The sequence below is a fragment of the Oncorhynchus keta genome, chromosome 23 (assembly GCF_023373465.1).
Source record: "Oncorhynchus keta strain PuntledgeMale-10-30-2019 chromosome 23, Oket_V2, whole genome shotgun sequence".
Classification (NCBI taxonomy): domain Eukaryota; kingdom Metazoa; phylum Chordata; class Actinopteri; order Salmoniformes; family Salmonidae; genus Oncorhynchus; species Oncorhynchus keta.
In genome coordinates, this window is record NC_068443.1 from 46,370,593 (window position 1) to 46,393,890 (window position 23,298).

The 23,298-nt window shown below is 40.3% G+C and overlaps 1 protein-coding gene across 2 annotated transcripts in view; it reads right to left on the reverse strand.

The window, feature by feature from the left end:
• The window catches only part of myo10 (myosin X), a 221,272-nt gene that overhangs the window by 116,967 nt on the left and 81,007 nt on the right, over positions 1-23,298 (reverse strand). The window contains exons 1-2 of one of the 2 annotated variants that reach the window (XM_052477337.1): positions 18,515-20,299; positions 13,016-13,174 (exon numbers count right to left, since the gene is read on the reverse strand). In XM_052477337.1, coding sequence (XP_052333297.1) covers positions 13,016-13,126 — 111 coding nt within the window. In that variant the 5' untranslated portion in view covers positions 13,127-13,174; positions 18,515-20,299. Of the gene's footprint in view, positions 1-13,015; positions 13,175-18,514; positions 20,300-23,298 lie in introns of those variants that run through there. The other variant, XM_052477336.1, reaches the window with a different exon arrangement.

The window sequence follows — 23,298 nt, forward strand, 5'->3', positions numbered from 1 at the left end:
CTTAGCTCCGGTGAAAGGAAATCTTAACGCTACAGCATACAATTACATTCTAGACGATTCTGTGCTTCCAACTTTGTGGCAACAATTTGGGAATGCCCTTTTCTGTTTCAACATGACAATGCACCCGTGCACAAAGCAATGTCCATACAGAAATGGTTAGTCGAGGTCAGTGTGGAAGAGATTGATTGGCCTGCACAGAGCCCTGATCTCAACCCCATAAAACACCTTTGGGATGAATTGGAACCCCGATTGTGAGAAAGACCTAATTTCTCCAACATCTGTGCCCGACGTCACTAATGCTCTTGTGGCTGAATGGAAGCAAGTCCCCGCAGCAATGTTCCAGCATCTAGTGGAAAGCCTTCCCAGAAGAGTGGAAGCTGTTATGGCAGCAATGTTCCAACATCTGTGGAAAGCCTTCCCAGAAGAGTGGAAGCTGTTATAGCAGAATGCAATGAAGTGGAAAGCCTTCCCAGAAAGTGGAGGCTGTTATAGCAGCAATGTTCCAACAATGTTCCAACATCAATGTTCCAACATCTAGTGGAAAGCCTTCCCAGAAGAGTGGAGGCTGCTATGGCAGCAATGGTGGACCAACTCCATATTAATGCCCATGATTTTGACAAGCAGGTGTCCACATACTTCTGGTCATCTAATGTAGTTTCTCACATGAGCAAAATAAACCTTTGCCACAACAACAATATCAAAGAATTTGTCTGAGCGACTTAATCTTGTCATATAACTGTTTAATTTTCCAGTAATCTTCAATTTTCTAGTTCAAAACCATAGGTGGTCATCATGCGTTTATCAATTGAATTAGGAAACAACTTAACTTCAATTGTGTTGCCATGAATGAATGACCCTTCCATATCTTTGATAATGTATTCCAACCCTCACTCTTGGCCCTCATATCTGTAAATTGCATCTACAGTATCTACTCTAATATGAGGAGAGTTGTCTCCTGCTACTGTTTGGTTTCACTTTAGACATTTTTTTATTATTTTTTATCTCATGACTTCTCTCTCATCATTTGAGTGAAAAAGACAAAGAAAACCTTTTACGTTGCTTCTAACAAATGTAGCCTTATGGTCTGGGTCTTGAAGTAAAATCATTTTTGTACAGTTCTCTCTTGTGATTTCGCTCCAAAGCTATATATATATACATAGAGAGTCGCACACCCTCTCTCTATATACATATAAACTCCCAGTAATTTATTATTTAAAACACCAATTTTTCGGCATCACTGTGCATTCTCCATGACCTCTACACTAAATAATCTTCTCTAGGTGCACGCCAGCTCATACTTTTTATTTGCTCCAAAGCTAACACACTAACTGGCCTGCATCAGGGGATGGAAAACGTAAGGTTCTTAGCTTGGCTATAGCCACAACCACCGTGCCAAGCTTCCACTGAGATTACCACCCGAATACCAGCCTCTAAAAATGAGCGTCAAAGCAAACAAACTTATGCCCTTGTCAATCTCCCTCCCACTATGCAATCTATTGCTCTTGGCTGCTAAACAAGGACACGATTCAGAGTAGACCTGGTAGAATGCCTGATTTAAAAGGGGAATTAGTTTGAAAATGGGTTAGTTCGAGACTGAGGTTGAACCTCTGCCATCACGAACAAAAACTTCAGCCTGGTGGTGGTGGAAATGTTGTAGTGGCAAACTTGACCGTTCCAGATGTGTGTATATTTAACTCCCACATTAAAGTGAGGATGGGGGCTTGAGGTAGGGCTTTTAAAAACACATCTAAAATCAGATTACAATCCTAACTTTCACCATTAGGTGCATAAAAAATATATGTAACCCTTTATCAGCTGTTAAGGGCAACTTCTACTTACCCCTATGCGCAGCACAAAATCTGGCGGGAAAATCGGACCCGACGGAGAAAATGAAAAACAATGAATACAGCCGTTCTCAGGCTAGAGGCTCAATATTGTTACTGTTGTATCACAGTGGATGACCACTAGCAACTTATTGGAGCTTTTCAACATACAATAAAATGAATACAAAAAGTTACATCATTCAGATTTAATTTAGAAAATGTTATGTACTTTTTCTTTCAGTGAAAATGTGGAGAAGGTTGTGTAGATGTGTAGAATTGTTTTTAAATGTAATCCCTTTGTAGATTTAATTGTAAGGCAGCAAAATGTGACAACTGTGCAATGGGTGTGTATGCATAATATTTACATTTAACATTTTAGTCATTTAGCAGGTGCTCTTATTCAGAGCGACTTACAGTTAGTACATTCATCTTCAGATAGCTAGGTGAGTCAACCACATGTCACAGTCAAATATACAGGATACAAACACTCCATTTCCGGCTAAACAATGAATATACACTCATCTGCCAGTTTATTATGTACATGACCAAGTTCATGAAAATGGATCGCTCCTACAGACACGTGGCCGTGGCTTGCTATATAAAGCAAGCAGATAGGTGACTTTCAGTGACTGTTAGATGTAACGTTAAAATGGGCAAAACGAGTGACACAAGCGACTTTGATTGTGGTACGATCGTCGGTGCCAGGCACAGCGGATCCAGTATCTTAGAAAACGGCCGCCCTCCTGTGCTTTTCACTGTCTAGTGTTTTGCCGAGAATGGTGCGACAAACCAATAACATCCAGTCAGCGGCTGTGGGTGAAAACAGCTCATTGATGAGAGAGGTCAAAGAAGAAAGGCAATACTCTTGCAAGGTAACAGGTGGGTCACAAACAGATGGGCTATTGCAGACAGGCGACCACAACGGGTTCCACTCCTACCAGCTAAAAACAAGAAGAAGCAGCTCCAGTCGACATGGGATCAACAACACTGGACAATTGAGGAGTGGATAAACATGGCCTATTATTACTGTCCGAGATGTTGACAGCCTTAGCCCAAAAACGACACATGTACTGAGTATTAGACTGTAACAGGACATTATGTTGAATGACTGGAAAAATCAAACTGAAATGAAAGATATTTTCAACACCCCTCTCTTCCTACAGAGAAGATGACTTCCTGGTGCCTGGAGTCCAAGTGTTAGATGAGCTATGTGTTGACGTTGAAGCTTTAGGGAAAAATGTTCAATCGTTTTATGGGTTTACTTTGGGTGTTGCTTTTTACTTTTACTTTACCCCTTTATAGTGATTACACAGTCTTCCAAAAATACTGTATGTTTATCTTGGGCATTTCATGTGAGGGACAAACATGAGCATGTGTGAGGACCCTGTGATTGTATATGATTATGAAGCCAAAGATCTAATGAACAGTGTGTAAGTATGAACTGTATTTGCGTGACATGATACATGTCCTTGCATATAGATGGATGAGAAAAATCGACCTATAGTTGAAGTTAGTTATTTACAACTGTATGTTGGTTTTACAGTATAGACTGCATAGGCGAGCCCCAGATACCTTCTGACTTCCGATGAGTATTTGGAACCAGAGGACAACCGCTCAGATGATATCTCCGATATGTTACGTTCCCCCAGTTTTTGTGTGGTACGTGTCACAGTATGAGTTTCTCTTTCTGTCCAAAGTGGACAACAGTTTCCATACAAATATAATTTGAGGCAGTGTCTTCATAAGTATTGTGGTTGTCTTTGTCAACACAGAACTGGCAGTGCACTTCAGAATCCACCATGCATAGAGACGCTTCCTGTCATTGGGCTGGATGATGCCGTGGGGCTCAAATGGGGCTACCGAGGAGAATCATCCTGAAAACAGATGATACAAGACTCCTTGAAGTGTCACCACCAACAATGGCTGAGCTGCTACAACTTCGAGGGGACATCGCCACGCAACAGGGGATGCAGTTGGCACACCTTTGAGCAGGGAAGGACCTGAGCCTTCCCTAATGTCAGACTTGGTGGCTCCCGGGAAGTGTGAAAACCTACACAGTATTGCTACTACAGAGGACATGCTGCCACTCAGTTTATTATCCATCCTGACTGCCCTAGTCACTTGTACCACTACCTACGTGTTCTCTGGAGATTTAATTTGACCTTTATTTAACTAGGCAAGTAAGTTAATAACAAATTCTTATCTTCGATGACGGCCTAGGAACAGTGGGTTAACTGCCTTGTTCAGGGGCGTAACACCAGATTTTTACCTTGTCGGCTCGGGAATTCAATCATGCAACCTTTCGGTTACTAGTCTAACGCTCTAACCACTAAGCTACCTGCCGCTTCTCTGGAGTGACAAATCACGCTTCACCATTTGGCAGTCTGATGGGTTTGATAGATGCCAGGAGAACGCTACCTGCCCCAATGCATAGTGCCAAATGTAAATTTTGGTGGAGGACTGGACCCCCCGAGAAGACTCAACACCTCTAGAAAAAAACAGTCTGGTGTGTCTGTGGCATTACAATTTGTGTACTCGTCCCGCTGAAAAACAAAACTCTATCCCGTTAAGTATTTTAGAAGACGGAGGCAGGTTTTCCTCTAACACTTTACCTTGGCTTTTCTCCTTCCATATTTATTTTTAATCCTTTATTTTTAAACTCCCGGTGACAAGCCATAACATAATGCTGCCACCACATTACATGACAACACAGAGGGTTTCACTCTGTGATGTGTTGGATTTGACCCAAAGCTGACATTTTTATTGAAAGCAGCCCCCAAAAAAATATATATTTTGTCATGTTGTCTTGCAGTGTTAATTAAGGGCCTAGTTGCAAACATAATGGATGATTTGAACTAGATGTTTCAACGCAGGCTTCCTTCTTTTCACTTTGTTATACGGGACAGTAATGTTGTGAAACCTCTGTATTTTCAAGTATTGTTGTGGCAGCATCAGTTAAATGTGTGTAATTTACTGTAGAGGAAGCTCTTATCCAGAGCAACTACGGTTTAGTGCCTTGCTCAAAGGGCACATTGACAGATTTTTCACCTAGTCGGCTTGGGGATTCAAACCAGCAACCTTTCACTAATTGGCCCAACACCAATGACAAAGACACACCAGAATGGCATTCCAAGAGGACAGTGTTCCTGAAAGGTACAGTCTCAGTCCTGACATAAAATCCACTTAAAAATCAGAGACCAGGTTTGAATATTGCTGTGCTTCCATGATTCCTAACCGAATTTACTGAGCTTGAGCAATTGTGACAAAAACAATGTTGCCCCAAGAGTAGGTAGAATCTTATTCAAAATTATTTTCATCTGTAATTGCACCCAAATATGCTTCCACTAGGTATTAACTCTGGAGTGTGAAGACTTAGGCAATCAAAACATCTTATTTTTTAAACATTTATGAATTTAGAACGTTGTTTATACTTTTCTTTCACATCGAAAATGTGGTTGCGTAGATCTGTAGGGGAAATAATTACATTTAATCCCTTTTTAGTTTCAATTTTAAGGCAGCAAAATGTGATAACTGTGCCAAGGGGTGTGAAGACTAGACACTGTATAGCATTTTGAAACAAAACATAAAAACATTAGTGATACATTTCAAACAGATATGTCTGTCATTGAACACGCCATGAATAGATGGTGAAGAAACACACCGATCTCTTTCATACATTCTTTAAACAATAAAAGCTAATTTATCAACATTTCTAAACATATTTAGCATTTCGGAATGAAACTCTTCAAAATTGTTTCATTTCCATGGTCATTTCTGACAGAACATAAATATTTTCAAAAGCTAATGACAGACATTCATTTCGACTTCAAATTCAAAACCTGGTCATCTTGGAACCTTTTAAGATAAAATATGAATCCATCTCTCCACTGTTAACTTTGGGCAAAAATCTATTAAAGTGACCATCCCACATATTTTTTGACAAATGTTTTAGGATACATGTCAAATATTTAAAGTTGGCCAAATTATGTGTATACATATATTTTTTATATACAGTCGTGGACAAAATTTTTGAGAATGACACAAATATTAGTTTGTATGATGGCGGTTTGTATGATGGCAATTTGCATATACTCCAGAATGTTATGAAGAGTGATCAGACGAATTGCAAATAATTACAAAGTCCCTCATTGCCATGCAAATGAACTGAATCCCCCCCAAAAAACATTTCCACTGCATATCAGCCCTCCCACAAAACAACCATCTGACATGTCAGTGATTCTCTCGTTAGCACAGGTGTGAGTGTTGACGAGGACAAGGCTGGAGATCACTCTGTCATGCTGATTGAGTTTAAATAACAGACTGGAAGCTTCAAAAGGAGTGTGGTGCTTGGAATCATTGTTCTTCCTCTGTCAACCAGAGTGGTCTCCTGAGGATAGCCAATCAGCCGTGTCGATGATTCCAGAGTGGTGATGAAAGCCGTGTAAACAATGATTTGAAGAGAATAACCGGATGGTCCTACTTATATTTGCTTTATTAGAAACAGTACTTAGAACAGCTACTTAACTGTAACATTGATTGTTAAGAGGCTACTTTGTCTTCTTCAACCTTGTGTTGCATTTCTGGGTCGTGACTAATTATAGATCTCAGCTGCAGCTCATGATCATCCTAGTCTGATATGTTAATGCTTTATACCCTCGGGTAAAAAGGGGAGTTTGTGTCTTGCTGACACGCTCTCCGGGTTCCCTGAGGTATCACAATTTACTATGATCTCGTTAGATAACTAAAATCACAATCTTATCGTCACAAAATCATTTACCTTATCCTGGATATTTTCTACACAACGTAAAGTATGTAAACATGATTTACACAAGCCCTTCAAGTTACAATGTTTTTGTTATAAAGTCTTCATTTAACTTTTAATGACATCACAAAATAGACATTAATCTTCCACATTCCATCTCTCATCATTACCAACATTCAGCGGATGAAATATATTGTCCCGGTCTAAAGTTTGATGTTGAAGTTCTTGGGCGGTAACCATTTCATTAAGGCACACAGATATTCCGATCACCCCAACTAGGCCCCAAAGAGAATCATCTGCTGCCTATGGTTTACGATCCACTCTGCGGGAGAGGGCTCTGTAGAGCTGATCCAATGTAACCTGATCCTTTGGATCAGAACCTTTTGACAGGTCCACAAACAAAGCAGCACATTTGTGACCAACGGTCTTAAATAGCAACATTTGAAATGGGTTTTTTTTTTTTACATTTGATAAAAGTAGAGACTCAGAGCTAGAACATTTAGTATCACACACTACAGTCTTGGAACATTTTAAGAGAAAATATGAATCCATCTCTCCACTGTTAACTTTGGGCAAAAATCTATTAGTGACCATCCCACATATTTTTTGATAAATGTTTTAGGATACATGTCAAATATTTAAAGTTGGCCAAATTATGTGTTCACATATATTTTTTTATATACAGTCGTGGACACAATTTTTGAGAATGACACAAATATTAGTTTGTATGATGGCGGTTTGTATGATGGCAATTTGCATATACTCCAGAATGTTATGAAGAGTGATCAGACGAATTGCAAATAATTGCAAAGTCCCTCATTGCCATGCAAATGAACTGAATCCCCCAAAAACATTTCCACATTTCCATTTGTGACCAACGGTCTTAAATAGCAAAATTTGAAATGGAATTTACCAGCTACGTCTATCGACAGTTGTCGCAGTGACTTCATGAATATTCTAATGAAATAGTTACTTGCAAAGTGGAATCTTTTGTTTAGACATGTAGCTAGCTAGCTAAACAATGAACCATAATCCCAACTCATAACGTTACTACCCTGCATGAATCTGCAGGTAGCTAACCAACCAGGTTCAATGTTAGCTAGCTATCATTAGGCTATAACTAGCAATACAAATGGCTCTGAGATACGAATAATATTACTACACAGATCATACACGTAATGTTAGCTAGATAGCTATCCGGTACACTTTAACTTGAAATGAAAACAACTTTCTGACAAAATTAGAAGCATGTAATATCTGAAAATGTAGCTAGCTAGACCTTCTTACCCATATACATGGATGGACACTTCTCCCTCTCTGTCACAGATGCCATGGTTGCCCTTAGTTTGAAGATGTAATCCGGAGACAGGCATTTTATACAACAGCCTTCTGTGTGTTCTCTTATCGACTCAGTCTGCATATTTGCAATCAATCGGCAGAATTTTCTCCATCTCCTTAGCTATCATACTCTAATTCCACTGATTTCAAAACTCGGTTCTCCGGAAAGTGGATAGCAACACTTATGCAGTTCTACTAGGTGATATCTTTTTTTTTTAACGCCACTTTAGAAAGAATTACCTACACATATGGACCGCCTTATCTTACAGACAGAAGTGTGCTACATTTGCAGACCAATCTGAACTCATCTCTCGGCATGTCCAGCCCACTCACCTCAGCCAATCATGGCTAGAGGGAAGGATGCTAACTTTTTCTGTGGCTAAACCAACTAGGCTTCTAATTTAACAATTGTATTCCTATTTGTAGATGGCATACAAGTTTGCTATTAAGGCACATGAAAGTTCACATGTTCCAGAAGGCAATTCTGCCCCAAAGCACATTTTGATTAAAAAAAATAAGTTTACGTTCAAATGGCGCTCCTGTGAAGTAGTGATGTGTGACATACGCCTAGTTTCCTGAAACAAGTCACATTTCATTTTAGTGTCTAAAGCATTGACAAGATCATTAACAACTAAAGTGGTTGCTGTAATAGTGCTATGGCCAGGCCTAAACCCTGATTGGTTTAGATTCAAAATACATTTCTCAGATCAAAAAGAGCAAAGTTGTACATTTACCAAGGATTTGAGAATCTTAGCTAAACAAGGAAGCTTTGAATTGGGGCGATAATGATTAAGATCAGCACTATCCCCTCCCTTATGGAGTGGCAGCACAAGAGCTGATTTCTATACTTATGGAATATTTCCTGATAATAATGTTAAATACAAAATGTGGCACTATGCACACTTTAGCAGACTAGGATCCAATTGGTCGGCCCCTGTGGATTTCTTGTTGTCTATTGCTAGCAACCATTCAGGTATTCTTTTTTTGTAAGTCGCCTAAAATAAATATATTTGACTATCCATTTCTTTAATTATTCAGCAAGTTACCCCTATCAGCATCCAGCCCAATATTATTGTGAATTGGCTTAGAAGTTATTTCAAAGAGATGTCAGCTGAAATAGAATGTTAATTAAATGTAGAATGATGCATTTTGTTCCGTTATGAGGCCAATGTCTGAATTAATTTGTTGTGGAAGTGAGGAGGAAGTAGAGCCCTTCGGGGATTTGAGGGTTTCCCAGAATCTAGCAGGGTTCCCATTACAATCCGAAAATGTGGTTACATAATAATCAGATGTAGCTTTTCTGATGTCTTACACAATAATTCCTCAGTTGCTTAAAAGCTTGCCAATATGGTCTCCCGAGTGGCGCAGCGGTCTAAGGCACTGCATCACAGTGCGATAGGCATCACTACAGACCCGGGTTTGATCCCAGGCTGTGACGCATCCGGCCGCGACTTGGAGACCCATGAGGCGGCGCACAATTGGCCCAGCGTCGTCTGGGTTAGAGAAGGGTTTGGCCAGCTGGGATGCTCTTGTCCCATCGTGCTCTAGTGACTCCTTGTGGCGGGCCGGGCACATGCAAGCTGACCTCGATCGCCAGTTGTAAAGTTTTTCCTCCGAGACATTGGTGCGGCTGGCTTCCAGGTTAAGTGAGCAGTGTGGCTTGGCAGGGTCGTGTTTCGGAAGACGCACAGCTCTCGACCTTTGCATCTCCTGAGTCCGTCCGGGAGTTGCAGCGATGGGACAAGACTAACTACCAATTGGATATCACAAAATGACTTCTGATCATTCCGGAGTGTACCAGGCATTCGATCTCCCTTTAACCCGTAATGTGGTTAAAAATGCTCAAAGCTAAATTAGGTTCAGGGATCGCTGTAATACAATCAAGGTCACTAAAATAAAGATTGTGTAAAAAAGCCTGTTCACAAGTTTTTAAAGTTCCTCTTGATGAAACAAGGTGCTGAAACAAGGTTAGTAATGCATTTTCACATCTTGTCACGCCCTGATCTGTTTCACCTGTCTTTGTGATTGTCTCCACCCACCTCCAGGTGTCACCTGTTTTCCTAATTAGTCCCTGGGTACTTATTCCTGTGTTCCCTGCTTGTCTATTGCCAGTTCGTCTTGTTTGTCACGTCAAGCAGCGTGTTTTTCTCCGTTCTCCTGCTTTTGCCTTCTCTCTGTTTTGCTAGTCCTCCCAGTTGTGACCCTTGCCTGTCTGGACTCTGAACCCGGCTGCCTGACCATTTCTGCCTGCCGTGACCTCGAGCCTGCCTGCAACTCTGAACCTCCTGGACTCTGACCTGGTTTTGATCTTTTGCCTGTCCACGACCATTCTCTTGCCTACCCCTTGGATAATAATTAATATCAGAGACTCAAACCATCTGCCTCCCGTGTCTGCATCTGGGTCTCGCCTTGTGCCCTTATCCATCTCTGACACAGACAACTGGGTAATAGTCACTAATATCCAGTGGGGAAACCCCACTAGTAACATATTTATCTGGAGTATTTGTTAAAATAAGATCAATCCGTTAACTTTGAAAGATCTTAATGGTAGGGCCGTGTAGGCTTCGTCACCAGCTGGTTTAGGTTTAGATCATTACAAGTCTTAGATTGTCTGAAAACTCCATTTCCCAATCAGAATTTAGGTCACCCATGATAATAACATCTGATTTAGTAAAAGAAGACAACAAAGCACTCCTCGAAGCATCCCTCAAGTGCACAAAGGTTGGCCATGGGGAGACGGTAGACCCCTATAACAGTTATGGATACATTTTACTCCAGACAAAGGCTTAAAGATATTAGCTCCAATTTCAGTAACGAGAGAGAAATACTTTCTCATCATTTAAAAAAATCTACAATACTGACAACGTATCAGCTCCTAGAAAGATATTACCACGTATGGCTTCGAATATTGATGCGGCTTACCCAATAACAATACACTAAATCACAGATTTGCACATCAAGAAAAATATTTATATAAATTATAGTGGCCTATTATTAGTGAAATAGAACTCAATCGACTGAACGTGAAATGGATTTCAATGTGATTGAACTAGATTATATAGATCTATATACTGGATTTATATTTTGATGCAGTCGTCTCTGTCTTTATTTTAAGAATATTTTTAGGCCTATCCTTCACTTGTGTAACAATTGCAATGACATTGGCAACTTTGTATTCGTAATCAACTTGGTTGTGAAGTTATCGGCGGTCACAGAGAGCTGGATACACATCTTGACTCTGTTTAGCGGAGATCTTCTGAATGTAAAGCGAAGGGCAAAAACTCATCTAACGACGACGTACTTCGCTGTTCTACAAGTGGTCTGAAGCAGTCGGTAAATAACGAGAATTTTCAAGTGCAACTTCAGCAATACTGATTTTGGGAACCAGGTCAGAGATTTAATGATGGACCTACAAAAGGTTATTAGCCTTAAGATGCTATTGGGAAACCAGGCCATGTGCGTGATCTTCCGTGACCTTTTGATCCAGAATTCAGACACACAAATTGTTATATCCCAGCAATGGTAAGGCCTACAGACTTGTGCTTCTGAGAGTCTGTTGTATGATTTGAGCTTTAGCTCAATTCATATTAATATATTTTACCCCCCTAACATTTAACCCCCCTAACAATGGGAGTATAATAGTACATCTTCAGGATGGTGATTTATCTTGACAGACATACTGGGAATAGATAATGACTAGATAACTGCAAACAAAATGGATGCCAGCATTCTAATCTGTAGTTTTGTGTCCTGGATATCTTTTTGTTTGTGTACAAGGTTAAGTGGGTGGTGTATTGAAGTGAATGATGTGAGTGTGTGGCGAAGGTCCCCCCCCATCCATAAACAGGCAGTCTGAAAGAGTGCCCGTTCAAAATGAATAAAGTGGTTGATGTCACAGTACTGGAGAGATTCACTGTACTAAGACTTGACAGTAATGTGTGGCCTAATGGATGCATGAATAACAACTATAGTCCTAGTAAAGTGTGTACTGTATGTGTGACTTTTCTTCCCGGTTTTCTTCATAAACTGACCTCTTCATTCATCACTAGTGTTTGTGTGAGGAAAGTCTTTGTATAGGAGTGGGGGACTGAAACGAAAACAGACTTCGGATCATTTCTCAGCACTTTCTGCTTCTCAACTGATCATGTGAAACAAGAAGAGGTACTGTATATCTCTACATCTGGACATGGCTATTTTGGTTTTCATCTTGACTGTTTTAGAGCCATGTCACAGTGAGATGAAATATGGACCATAGAGGTAGTAATCCATTTATTCTGATAAACCAAATAACTATTTATTTTCTGAAATGGTCCCATGAGACATTAAAGTTCCTCATTGGTTTTCATCCTGACTGTTTTAGCGCCATGTCACAGTGAGATGAAATATGGACTACTTTAGGTGCTGGGAATATACTATATGAAGTTATTTCAGAACAAGAAACTTGAAACTTATGAACCATTCTGCTCTAGTTTACTTGAAATATTGTCTGACTGATTTGTAAATGTTGACACAATATAAGCTACAGAAGTAAATGTGTGTATCAATCCATGGGGCGGCAGGGTAGCCTAGTGGTTAGAGTGTAGAGGCGGCAGGGTAGCCTAGTGGTTAGAGTGTAGAGGCGGCAGGGTAGCCTAGTGGTTAGAGCGTTGGACTAGTAACCGAAAGGTTGCTAGTTCAAACCCCCGAGCTGACAAGGTACAAATCTGCCGTTCTGCCCCTGAACAGGCAGTTAACCCACTGTTCCCAGGCCGTCATTGAAAATAAGAATTTGTTCTTAACTGACTTGCCTGGTTAAATGAAGGTAAAAAAAAAAAAAGGCAAATCTATGTATCTTCGATGAACTAAACAATGGGGCGTTCATTCTCTTGAATTCTTACTCTCACCATAAGGGGAGACAGCATGGCAAAGTGTGTTCATCTTTACTTTACAAGGCTTCGTAAAACACTCACATAGATTTCACACACTCGGAAGAAGGCATAGCAGCGTTGTTAATGCATACTTTTGTGGTTTTAACTGTCTCTGTGATCAAGATAATGAGGTACTTTGATTTGCACAAAGTGAGGAGTGTATCATTGTAATATAAACAACTCACATAAATGTTCCTCTGCTGGTAGCGAAGGTACAGGTTGTGCATGATGGCCCCGTCATGAAGGTCTTCCAGGCTGGCCATATCCTCCACTCCCCCTGAGCTGCTGGGGTGCATGGGCTGCACTTTCTGTCTGGTGAGGGCATTCTGCTTGTAGGTGTACACCTGGGTCAAAACACAGAGGGTAGGTTGTAGGTTGTGAGTGGACAGTTCACTAAACATTCTCCTTTACAACAATGATCTGGAATAGTTGTTCATAATTGACTTCATGTCATATGGTTCTATTGAAGTCACCAAATGGACCATAGAGGTAATAATGGGTGAAAATATTTTGAAACGAGTATTTCATTTGGTCTTTAATGATTTATTCCTTGTTTTACCAGGTGAGTGAGAACACATTCACATTTACAGCAATGACTTGGGGAAAGTTACAAAACATTGTAAAAATACATAGTTAACATGCAAAATATATAAGCAAGCAAAACCACACACAAAAAGATCAAGCATAGAATCATAAGAAACAAACACATTCTTCCCTAAAAAGGTCCTCACACAGCCATCTGACCTGCCTCAGAGGCACTAATTTATCCAATTTCAGCAAACTCTGTACACCATTCCACAAGCAAGGTAGAAAATAGCTAAAAGGCTAACCTAACTCTTATCGAGATGGAAGGGATCTCCAGAGTTAGCCATCCCTTAGACCGCGTCTGACAGCTTTTATTTCCGTAGGTTAACAAGAGAAGCTAGGTATGGAGGTAGGTTATGCAACACGGCTTTATAAAAAACTAGTGTGCAATGCATCGATCTACGAGATTTCAAAGAGGGACAGCCTACTTTCTGATACAGAGTGCAGTGATGTGTGCTGAAACTATCACCCGCAATAAAGCACAATGCACTACGATAACTGCATCCACTGGCTTCAATACAGTGGCATCTGCATTCATATTGACAATATCACCATTGTCTAAGACCGGAATAAATGTTGACTGAATTATTTGTTTTCTGCCATTTAAAGAAAGGCATGACCTATTCCCACAAAAGCCCATTTTAATTATTAACTTCTTAATTAACTCATCAACGTGATTTCTTGAAGGAAAGCCTATTATCAATCCAGATGCCTAGAAATGTATAAGTGGGGACACAATCAATGAGGGCACCATCCAATGTTACGTATGCATAAATCATCATGTTCACGTGATTTGGAAAATAGCGTATACTTGGTTTTACATGCATTAGGAGAATATTCAATCAACGTCACACCAAACATACAGTGCAAATTATTGCCATATTCTGGGAATATAAGATATTAATGCTCCAATGTTTTATTGGAATGTTGTTAGTACATTCCAGGGGACCAAAGACGTTTAAAACATCGAATATTCTGTCATGGTCCCCTGGAGGTTTTTGTCTAGTTCCTGACTTGTTCCGGGGATGTCCATAAAGACGTTTTTAGGACGTTGCCTGGTAGCCCTAAAGAAACATTCTCCCCCCCCAAAATATGTGCCTCATTACACATCACCCCTTGTTACTGTTGCTATGCCCATCAAAGCCCTGATCCATTCACAGCTCTTTTGTCTGTTGACAAGGTTAGGGAAACGGACACACACACACACCAGGTCTATCAATATAAAGCATTTTCAACTTACAAATTTGACCCACATGATTACATTTTGCATGTGCATTTAAACAGTAGTTATAATTCAACATGTCCTCACCCAGGATTTGAACTCACAACCTCTTGGTTCACAGCATTACAAGCTTTCTTTTACACCACCATGTCTGGGTAAAATACCGATTTCACCTGTATTGCTACACTTTGCACTTCAAAGTAAATCTCAGCTCTATTAAAAAGTACACTCAGGAAAAACAATTGTATTTATCTGTGTATTTTTTTCATTCTTCTTTATTAAACGTTTTATTAATTCAGGTCAGCCCAATTGAGACCAGAGTCTCATTTACTCAGGTGACCTGAGTACAAACATTTTCACAATCAAGAAACATGTACATTCCAAATAAAACAAGAATAATCTATACACTACCATTCAAAAGTTTGGGGTCACTTAGAAATGTCCTTATTTTTTTAAAGAAAAGCACATTTTTTGTCCATTAAAATAACATAAAATTGATCAGAAATACAGTGTAGACATTGTTAATGTTGTAAATGACTATTGTAGCTGGAAACAACTGATTTTTTAATGGAATATCTACATATGTGTACAGAGAACCATTACCAGCAACCATCACTCCTGTGTTCCAATGGCATGTTGTGTTAGGGATCTACACTGTTGACGTTGAGAATGGTGTTTTGCAGGTACAGAAGTACCAGTCAAAAGTTTGTACACACCTTCTCATTCAATAGTTTTTTCTATGTTGTAGAATAATAGTGAAGACATCAAAATTATGAATTAACACAGATGGATGTAACTGAAAAAAGTGTTAAACAAATCAAAATATATTTTACATTTGAGATTCTTCAAAGTAGCCACCCTTGGCCTTTAACACAGCTTTGTACACTCTTGGCATTCTCTCAACCAGCTTCATGAGGTAGTCACCTGGAATGAATTTCAGAGGTGTCTCTTCTTAAAAGTTCAATCGTGGAATTTCTTTCCTTCTTAATGCGTTTGAGCCAATCAGTTGTGCTGTGACAGGGTAGGTATACAGAAGATAGCCGTATTTGCTAAAAGATCAAGTCCATATTATGGCAAGAACAGCTCAAATAAGAAATTCCTTTAAGACAAGAATTTACAGTTCATCATTACTTTAAGACATGAAGGTCAGTCAATCCAGAAAATGTCAAGGACTTTGAAAGTTTCCTCCAGTGCAGTCGTAAAATCCATCAAGCTCTATAATGAAACTGTCTCTCATGAGGACCGCCACAGGAAAATAAGACCCAGAGTTACCTCTGTTGCAGAGGATAAGTTCATTAGTTACCAGCCTCAGAAATGGGCAATTAACTGCATCTCAGATTGCAGCCCAAATAAATGCTTCACAGAGTTCAGGTAACAGACACATCTCAACATCACCTGTTCCGAGGAGACTGTGTGAATCAGGCTGCGTGAAGCATGGAGGAGGAGGTGTGATGGTGCTTTTCTGGTGACACTGTAAGTCATTTATTTAGAATTCAAGGCACACTTAACCAGCATGGATACCACAGGTCCCAATACCGTCCCCTGCGGTACACCTTTGAATGAGAATGTGATGGTCAACAGCAGAATGATTAGTATGATCTTAGAAATTTAACACAGCATAGCAGCTGAAACGGCGCTATGTCCAGATCTAAAACCAGATTGGTGCACATCAGGGGCGGACTGAAACAATCATTCAGGCTGGGAATTTGACTCCATCCCAGGCCACCCTGTTCACGTAAACCACCAGACCGCTAATTTTGTAGGCTAACCCTATTTGTTGATGTAACGGCCAACCAAACTAGTTATACATTTGGACACTATGTTCATCTGGGAAGAAAGTTATCCACATTACAAAATACAAACATTTGGGACTGACCAAATGACCAAAAAGTAGCCGATCTGAACACTGCATTTTCAAGGTATGCTATGGCTATGGGTGCACCCTCAAAAACTCACTAGGAATACACCAAGCATAGCACATCATACAAATGTACTAGGCTAGACAACTATTAGCCTACACTTTTTTTAAAAGAGAATGAGATATACAGAGTTAGCTCAAATGTTCAAATCATTATCTTTATATTCAAGCATAACAAAAGTATCAAAAAACTTCACACACACACACACACACACACACACACACATTCACAGAACTTAAACATAAGCTACAACAATGTAAGTAAGTATAATTACAAAAGTCGAATAAAAGACCTCCTCTACAAAAAATGTAGATTACAATGTTCCCTCACTGGTGTCCATAAAGCCAACAGCACAACAATAAACACATCTATACACTAAGTCAATGAAATTGAACATTGACTACATAACTGCCAGTATAATATGAAAGTCCAAAAAACATGCCTCTGTACAAAAGCTTTAACTCACATCAAATGTTCTTTCACCCTTGTCAGCCTGTTAATAAGGAAGAGTCATAACATAGCTCCTTCAGCGTAACCAGGAAGTAATTACCACTAGTAACAATATAAGCTCAAAAAACTAGCCATGATTGTCGGCCATGTTTTCCAAGTTATATGCTGCTTCGTGTCTGTGTCCTCTGTAGCTAAGCCCACATTTACCAATCACTTTAACTACATCAATCACACGTTCCATGACCTGCCTCCTCTTTCTGACCTGGTCTCGTTGAACTGACATTTGCTTATCAGGGTACAGATGTCTGCTTTGCTGGCTCTGGGGAAAAAGGCTTCTGCACTTTCTCCATGGGTCTTGCTTCTCTCATGTTCATGTACTTTCCGATGGGCATGTTTCCAGGCCTGCGTGCCTCCTTTGACAAATGCACTATCACTGGCGTGAAGGTTTTGCGAATGCAAGACATACTGAGCAGAACAAGGAGTGAGTTGCTTCATTGTATGTCAGCCATTTTCTGTTTGTGCCATCTTTATAGTGGAATACATTGGGAATGACTCTATGAGGAGTTTGTTATTGGTGGTACTGAAAACATAAGTCAAAATCCTTGGACTGAGGATGGGCAAAATAATCAAATGGATGTTCAGTGCTTTCCCTGTCCCTTTCTATTTTCCCTGTACTGGGCTCTGAACCTCTCTCTATCTAAACATCTGGTTGCTCTGCAGAATGAGATTAACATTGTCAATAACCTCAACTTAAACTTGTATTACTTGTGCGGTCATCGATTGTATGCCCCCCGATTACAGTCCTACTGATAATCTCATAAATAAAGCACATATTAATCTAAAATCATAGCCTCCATGTTTAGGTTTGTGCTCTTCAGTTGTAGCTGAAGGTTCCTGCTCTGAGTCGGACTCTGAACTGACCACCATCTCCAATTCTGCAGGAGCACCTGAAACTCTAGTGCTGCTGCTGCTTCCTTCCTCCACCTTTACAAAGAAAATACTCTATTATCATACTCACTATCATTAGTGTATCAGTAGGCTACATTAATACAGCTCTGAAAAAAATAAGAATGGTCTCTTAATTTGGAGTGGTCTTATAATTTTTCCCAGAGAAGTATATTATTTTAGAAACTTGTAATGCTGGTACTAATGGTGCTAATGATCTTTGTCATTGCCTGTGCTGTGTCACACAGTGTTACGTTCATGGACGCATCATGGTTACGTTACTGTAGCCTGTTTCGCTGTACATGTGCACTTTCACTACCTTGTTGGCAAGCCCATAGTCTAGGTTTACTATGTTTACTAGTTGAAACATATTGCCTTCAATGTCATATTATGATCGCTATGTTGCACTCATTGCTATGATATAAATGTACCACGAAGACGTAAGACGTGCAAAACTGTTTAGCCGACCGGCCGTTGTGTCACTATTATTAGCTAGGCTACTTAGCTAGCCATTCTGGGTGTCGTGTGTGTGTGTGTGGTTTAGCTAGTGTTTTTTGACTGACCTGGTCCCTTACTGGCGAACATGTTGCTTATTTTCCAGGGTCTGTGGCAAGGGCCTTTCTCTTTTTATTCTCTCCCTCTCTGCTCCACCTTTCCTCTTCTGACTGTCCATTTCGCCGTGAGACTTGTCTAAAAAAATGTTATCTGTAAGAGGCACGGAGACGGTTGCTATGTGCGTTGCGGAGAGACCTGATGTCACTGCAGCGAGTGAGTGAGAGACGTGCCTGATGCGTGGATTCTCCGTCAACTCATTCCGGCTTGCTATATTATAGCTGTGGTCAAATTGACTATTCACCGCAGGCCAAAACGAGCCTCAGACCACCGGGACATGTCCAGTCTGCCATTGGTGCACATTAAGAATAGAGTGAGAAGTTGAAAAAGTTCCTCGCTTAGAGTTGGCCTGGGATTCTAAACTTTGGAAAGACAAAATAATATGGAAGAGCTCAAATACAGAACGGATTTAATATTTTGTTCTTACATGCATTCGGATAGTATTTAGACCTTGACTTTTTCCACAGCCTTATTCTAAAATGAATGAAATTGTTTTTTTCCCCCTCATCAATCTACACACAATACCCCATAATGACAAAGCAAAAACTGTTTAGAAATGTTTACTAATTTATTAACAATAAACTGAAATATCACATTTACATAAGTATTATGACCCTTTAATCAGTACTTTGTTGAAGCACCTTTGGCAGTGATTACAGCATTGAGTCTTCTTGGGTATGACGCTACAAGCTAGGCACACCGGTAACTGTTCCTAGGCCATTATTGAAAATAAGAATTTGTTCTTAACTGACTTGCCTAGTTAAATAAAGGCAAAATAAAACATTTGGGGAGTTTCAGACATACTTCTCTGCAGATTCTCTCAGGCTCTGTCAGGTTGGATAGGGAGCATTGCTGCACAGCTATTTTCAGGTCTCTCCAGAGATGTTTGATCGCGTTCAAGCCCAGGCTCTGGCTGGGCCACTTAAGGACATTCAGAGACTTGTCCGGAAACCACTCCTGCATTGTCTTGGCTGTGTGCTTAGGGTCGTTGTCCTGATGGAAGGTGAACCTTCTCCCCAGTCCGAGGTCCTGACCCCTCCGGAGTAGGTTTTCATCAAAGATCTCTCTGTACTTTGCTCCGTTTAGCATTGCCTCAATCCTGACTAGTCTCCCAGTCCCTGCTGCTGAAAAACATCCCCACAGCATGATGCTACCACCACCATGCTTCAACGTAGGTGTGGTGTCAGGTTTGAGAGTCTTTAGATACCTTTTGGCAAACTCCAAATGCACTGTCATGTGCCTTTTAGTTAAGAGTGGCTTCCATCTGGACACTCTACCATAAAGGCCTGATTAAAGGACTGCTGCAGAGATGGTTGTCCTTCTGGAAGATTCTTCCATCTCCACAGAGGAACTCTTGAGTTCTGTCAGAGTGACCATCGGGTTCTTGGTCACCTCCCAGACCAAGGCCTTTCTCCCCCGATTGCTCAGTTTGGCTGGGCGGACAGCTCTAGGAAGAGTCTTGGTGGTTCCAAACCTCTTTCAGTTAAGAATGATGGAGGCCACTGTGTTCTTGGAGACCTTCAATGCAATCCTGTCTCGGAGCTCTACAGACAATTCCTTCGACCTTGTGGCTTGGTTTTTGCGCTGACATGCACTGTCAACTGTGGGACCTTGTATAGACAGGTGTGTGCCTTTCCAAATCATGTCCAATCAATGTAATTTACCACAGGTGGATCAAGTTGTAGAAACATCTCAAGGATGATCAATGGAAACAGGATGCACCTGAGCTCAATTTCAAGTCTCTTAGCAAAGGGTGTGAATACTTTTTTTTTTTTTTAATGCATTTGCACAAATTTTCTAAAAACCTGTTTTCACTTTGTCATTATGAGGTATTGTGTGTAGATTACTGAAAAAACGTATTTAATCCATTTTAGAATAAGGTTGTAATGTTGAAAAATGTTGAAAAAGTCAAGGGGACTGTATACTTTCCGAAGGCACTATATGAGGATATTGTTGGAAATACTGAAAGGACACTTTTCTACTAAGCTAAAATATGGAATTGTTTTAAGATGGTCAAACCATGGATCATTTAGCTATTTGATGTAGAAATTTAGAACCCCTGTCAGTATAAAAAATATATACAAAAATGATTTGATAAAATATTACATTTGTTCTTTACTACTAAGGCCCATAGAAACACATTGAATAACACATTAAAACATGGCAAAACAGACAGTCAAAAAATAAATAATACGGAATAAGGTTTTGAAGTGTCTGTCCTATATCCAGGAGATATTTTTAAAAACTCCACCACAAAAAATGTTGACCCATATTTAGTACCTTTTTACATGCTATCCATCCTACTGGGTTACCTTCTTGATGACTCTCCTGAAGTGTCCTAGCAACTTTTTTTTTTACTTAAAAAGTACAGAAAACAAATGGAACACACTTAAAAATAGAATGGTCTTCAGAAACAAGTCCCTGACACAGGCCTTATCCCCTGCCCCAATCCAGGTTATGGCGATGGCGAGATAGTTTGACAAAATGCAAGGTAGCATCCACCACACTGTTGACTTCAGATCCTTGGCACCCGTTACAGCTCGAACCTAAGCTACAAAATGCAAGAGAAGTATTAGAAATGACACACTATGTTAACATATTTCCATCCCCCACCCTCTATATTTCATATACATTTATTGTAACAGTCTAAAGCAGGCCTGGGCAATTATTCTCCAAGGAGGGCCACATTAGAATATGTTTTTGCCATCGCGGGCCACAATCATATTATAGGATTATACATCATGTGTATGACTGTGTGACAGATATCTACTGTAAATCATGTCGAGATGTGCTACTTATTTTACTTTTTTAACATGCACAGAAATAAACCACATCCATGTTCTCCTTTTGGTAGGTATTTTCATTATTAAACATGCAATGAACTACACGGAGGGAAAAGTACACTGTGCATTCAGCGCCACGGACAGAACTCTTAAACTCTTAAGAACTCTCTTACGCACAAAAACAAGAAAGAGAGAGCTTAACATTACATTTAAACTACTCAATCGGTGTGAGGAGTGAAGTCTCTGATGGGCATTGAAGTCAGGTATCGTTTCTGACGTTGCTATATGCATGATTGCTGTGAGGTGAGACTCAGTAAGAGATGATCTGTGCTTTGACTTGTTATATTTCATCACTGAAAGTGTCTGTTCACATACATAGGTTGACCCAAAGATCTTCTGAACATGATTCGTAATCTTTGGAAAGTTTTGTTAATTGAGAGATGCATAGAACCTGGTCAGTGACATTGTTTTAATTTACTGCATCAGACTGAAGATCGATAAGCTCAAGTCGCAGGTCAGTGGGAGCGTTATCCACACTGAAGTTCAAAGGAGAGGAAACCAACAGCATGTCATTTTCCAACACTTTGAAATCCTCAAAACGATGAGAAAACTCACCGTTCAAAGAACGGAGCAGCGATGTATAGTTCTCATGCTGGTCATCTGATAGGGAATACACTGTCGAAAGGTGGGTGAGATTGTTGGCTTCTACTTGGCGGGTCAGGAGGAGTCACTTTCCCTTGAAGGTTTTGATCAGGCTGTACGTCTGATGTGGAAAAAGGCCCTTCCCTTGTAGTTTGGAATTCAGTTCATTCATGAGGGCCATGATGTACGCAGTGAAGGCAAAATCAGTCAACCATTCTTTAACTTGCAGTTGAGGGAAATCCACATTTTTCCTTCCATTTGCCAAAACGCAGCAACCTCCGACTTCAGGTCCCTTTGAAACACCTTCCCCAAACTCAGCCATCTCAGGTTTGTGTGGGAGATCTGCATGACCCGACTCCGTCTCCTCCATCAATGAGGTAAACTGCCTGTGGTTTAAAGATTTTGCTCTGATGTAGTTTACCACTTTAGTGACTGCATCCACAACATGGCTCATTTTCAAAACACATTTACAAAGCATCTCCTGATGAATAATGCAATGCAGGAAAATCATTTTCTGATCTGGGTTCAGCTCAGCTATGTGATCCTGTATCCTTTTCAAAAGGCCATTGTACTTCCTGTCAAGTTTGGTCACACTGGATCAGTGGTCACACTGGATCACTTTTTAAAGCTCAGTCCCAGTTTTGCCGTACACTTTTAACCTCCTCCAATAAATCTTTCACTGTGGTTGTGCCCTTCATTGACTGCACTGAAGCAAGCCCCTCTGTAAGTCTGGGGTTATGCCTCGTGAGAATATCAACAACTGTGCCGTGTCACGTACATCACTGCTCTCATCCAGGGCCAAGAAGAAATAGGTGAAATCCTTCCCCTTGTCTTTCAACTGTTGTTCCATATTCTCTGCGATGTCCTCAACACGCCATGTCACTGTTCGTCTTGACAGGGAAACATTTTCAAACAGCTCTTTCTTGTCGGGGCAAAGAATTGCTGCAGAGTCAATGAAACATTCTTTAATGATTTCGCCCTCAGCGAATGGCTTGCTATGTTTAGCAATTTTTTGGGACAGTACATAGCTAGCTCTCGCAATTCCGACATTTGCTGAATGCAGTTTTGTGAACTGAGAAACTGATAAAGCAACCGTTTTGATGCACTTGCCCTCTGCTCAGAAGGCATATTCCTATATTTCTCTGCATGCTTCATCTGGAAGTGTCGGGAGAAGTTGTAGTCTTTCAAGACAGTGATGCACTCTTTGCACACTAAGCACACAGCTTTCCCTGATACCTCAATAAATCAATATTTCAATGTCCACTCTTGCTGGATCATCCTACATTCATTGTCTACTTTCCTTTTCTTTG